At 40.2% G+C, this 2257-nt stretch overlaps 1 protein-coding gene across 1 annotated transcript in view; it reads right to left on the reverse strand.

Annotated features, from left to right (window-relative positions):
• The window catches only part of DNAJC19 (DnaJ (Hsp40) homolog, subfamily C, member 19), a 4709-nt gene continuing 2452 nt past the window's right edge, over positions 1-2257 (reverse strand). The window contains exons 2-5 of the mRNA XM_010000045.1: positions 1746-1819; positions 1308-1384; positions 556-626; positions 1-71 (exon numbers count right to left, since the gene is read on the reverse strand). Of these exons, the coding sequence (XP_009998347.1) occupies positions 1-71; positions 556-626; positions 1308-1384; positions 1746-1819 (293 nt within the window). The remainder of the gene's footprint in view (positions 72-555; positions 627-1307; positions 1385-1745; positions 1820-2257) is intronic.

A 2257-nucleotide genomic window follows, 5' to 3' on the forward strand; every position in this document is an offset into this window, starting at 1 on the left:
TCATTTTTTAGCCTGGTCTTCCAGTAAATCTTTAGCTTCATTGATTTTGGCTGCTACATATGGAGAACCACCTAGAAAGAAGATAATCTCATGTCACGTCAGATGAAAAAAGTACTTTCTTTCTGTGTTGTTAATAAGATGGTGGAACACAGGATAAAAGAGTGAGTGGTCTATTTAAGTTAAGGAACAAACTGCATTATGACTGAAGCCACATTAAGTTAACAAATCCACTTTACACATCCAACCACTGCAGTAGCTTAATGTGCAGACACTTGCTTTCAGTTCACTATTCACTTGCTTTTAGTTTACTGGAGCAGTTTTGAACCCCAGTTTTAGCAGCCATAAACCAGTCACTAATGAGTTACTACAATGTTTGTTGTCAATACAGAAGCGTTAAACTAACAAGTCTGCAGATAAACCTTCCCTCCTAGTTGAAGACCAGCAGTAGGGGGCTTTAGGAGCTGAGGTAGTCAGTCATATGTTAGTCACTTCCTCCCTACACAGTTCTACTAGTCTGCATTAAAAGCACACATTAATTAATCTTAGGTTACTTACCTTTATCTGGGTGATTCAGAAGCATGATCCGTCTATGTGCTTCTCTAATTTTACTTCTGTTGGCTGTAGGGCTTTAGAAGAGAGAAAAACTGACTTAAGGAAACCTCTTAAAATCCCCCAGATCTTTTAAAGGTACCTCAGAACAAGCAAGCACCCTGTCTTATGCATAAAGTCAGGTATGTTTTTCTTTTCCTATTATTAATGTGTAGCATGTAAGACCTGGAGAGGGTTTCTAAGGTTTTTTCCAAATACTGTATGTGAAGAAGACATGTTTCTAGCAGTCTGGTATGGTGGGGAACAGTCACACAGATGAAAACAAACAGAACTAAGTCGTAGCATTTTTAGTGAGACAACTTCTTAAAGGCCAGAGGAAAAAAACCAGAATGGGGTCTTGATTTATTTTTTTTTAAATAACAAAAACACAACAAACTTTGTATAAAAACTTCACAGTTGGAAGTTACCTTCAAAGAGAGACAGTATCTTATTACATAAATTTGTGCATTTGGTCGTAAGTCTAATTTTTGGCAGGGATGGCTGCCATTTCCATAACTTGAGATACTCTGGAGTAAGTGATGAATTTTACTTCCCAGGGGAAGTTGGGCGTAAGAAAACCTGGCAGTGGCATTCCCAGGAGAAGCTGGGAATAGGACAGTCTTAAGCATTGAGAATTATGTCCTATTCAAACCAATCCAGCAACTGGGTAGCACCATAGCCTCCTCTGTACCTTTCATTGGTAAGAAATTTCCTTTTACCTCACTCCTAGTATTAAAGCTGCTTCTCGTTTTGTCATTTTGGGTTCAAATCCACCTCTGTAGTAACCATTGAAGGCCTGAAAGGGAAAATGTGTTAAATTTTAAATAGCACTTTTAAGATTAAAACAATTGTTAAACAAATGTTAAAACAACTCATTATTGCCCTTTTAGCTGCTGTAAGACTACAGTGAAACAACTTCTGCACTTGTAATAAGAAATTCAGAGTATTGTTACTTAAATGAGTACTAAAACTTGCCAAAACAAGTTCTCTGTTAGTCAACCACCACCAGAACTGATGAGATTAACAGTGTAGTTACTGCCAAAATTATATTTAGTATTAGAAGAAAATACAGTGTTCTCATACAGAGACAACAGTCTGTAGATATTACACCAAGTAAACTTTAAAAAAACAGATGTACTGATAAAGCAAAAACTTACAGGTTTTGGTAGATTCTGAAGTGCTTGTTTTACTTGTGGCTCCATTTGCTTCAGAGCTTTTACTGCATAGCGACCTTAGAGAAATCAGTGTTGGACAAGTCATCAAGAGTTAGCAATTCAGTGCAACTGGTAACTCGTGGAACAGGACACAGAATAAACATTTTGGGGACATGAAGAAAGTAGGAACTTTGATATTTTGTGTCATTACAGTCATATTTCTCAATACAGGGTCTCCCAAAAATGTCCTATATTAGCTATTAAACGACCCTCAAGTCCAGCAGCTCTGCAGCAGGTGAGGGGAAGGAAGGACAGCAGGCCAGGGGAAGGAAGGACAGCAGGCCAGGGGAAGGAGGGACAGCAGGCCAGGGGAAGGAAGGACAGTAGGCCAGGGGAAGGAAGGACAGCAGGCCAGGGGAAGGAGGGACAGCAGGCCAGGGGAAGGAGGGACAGCAGGCCAGGGGAAGGAGGGACAGCAGGCCAGGGGAAGGAGGGACACCAGGCCAGGGGAAGGA

This window comes from Chaetura pelagica, unplaced genomic scaffold (assembly GCF_000747805.2).
Source record: "Chaetura pelagica isolate M959 unplaced genomic scaffold, ChaPel_1.0 scaffold20, whole genome shotgun sequence".
Classification (NCBI taxonomy): domain Eukaryota; kingdom Metazoa; phylum Chordata; class Aves; order Apodiformes; family Apodidae; genus Chaetura; species Chaetura pelagica.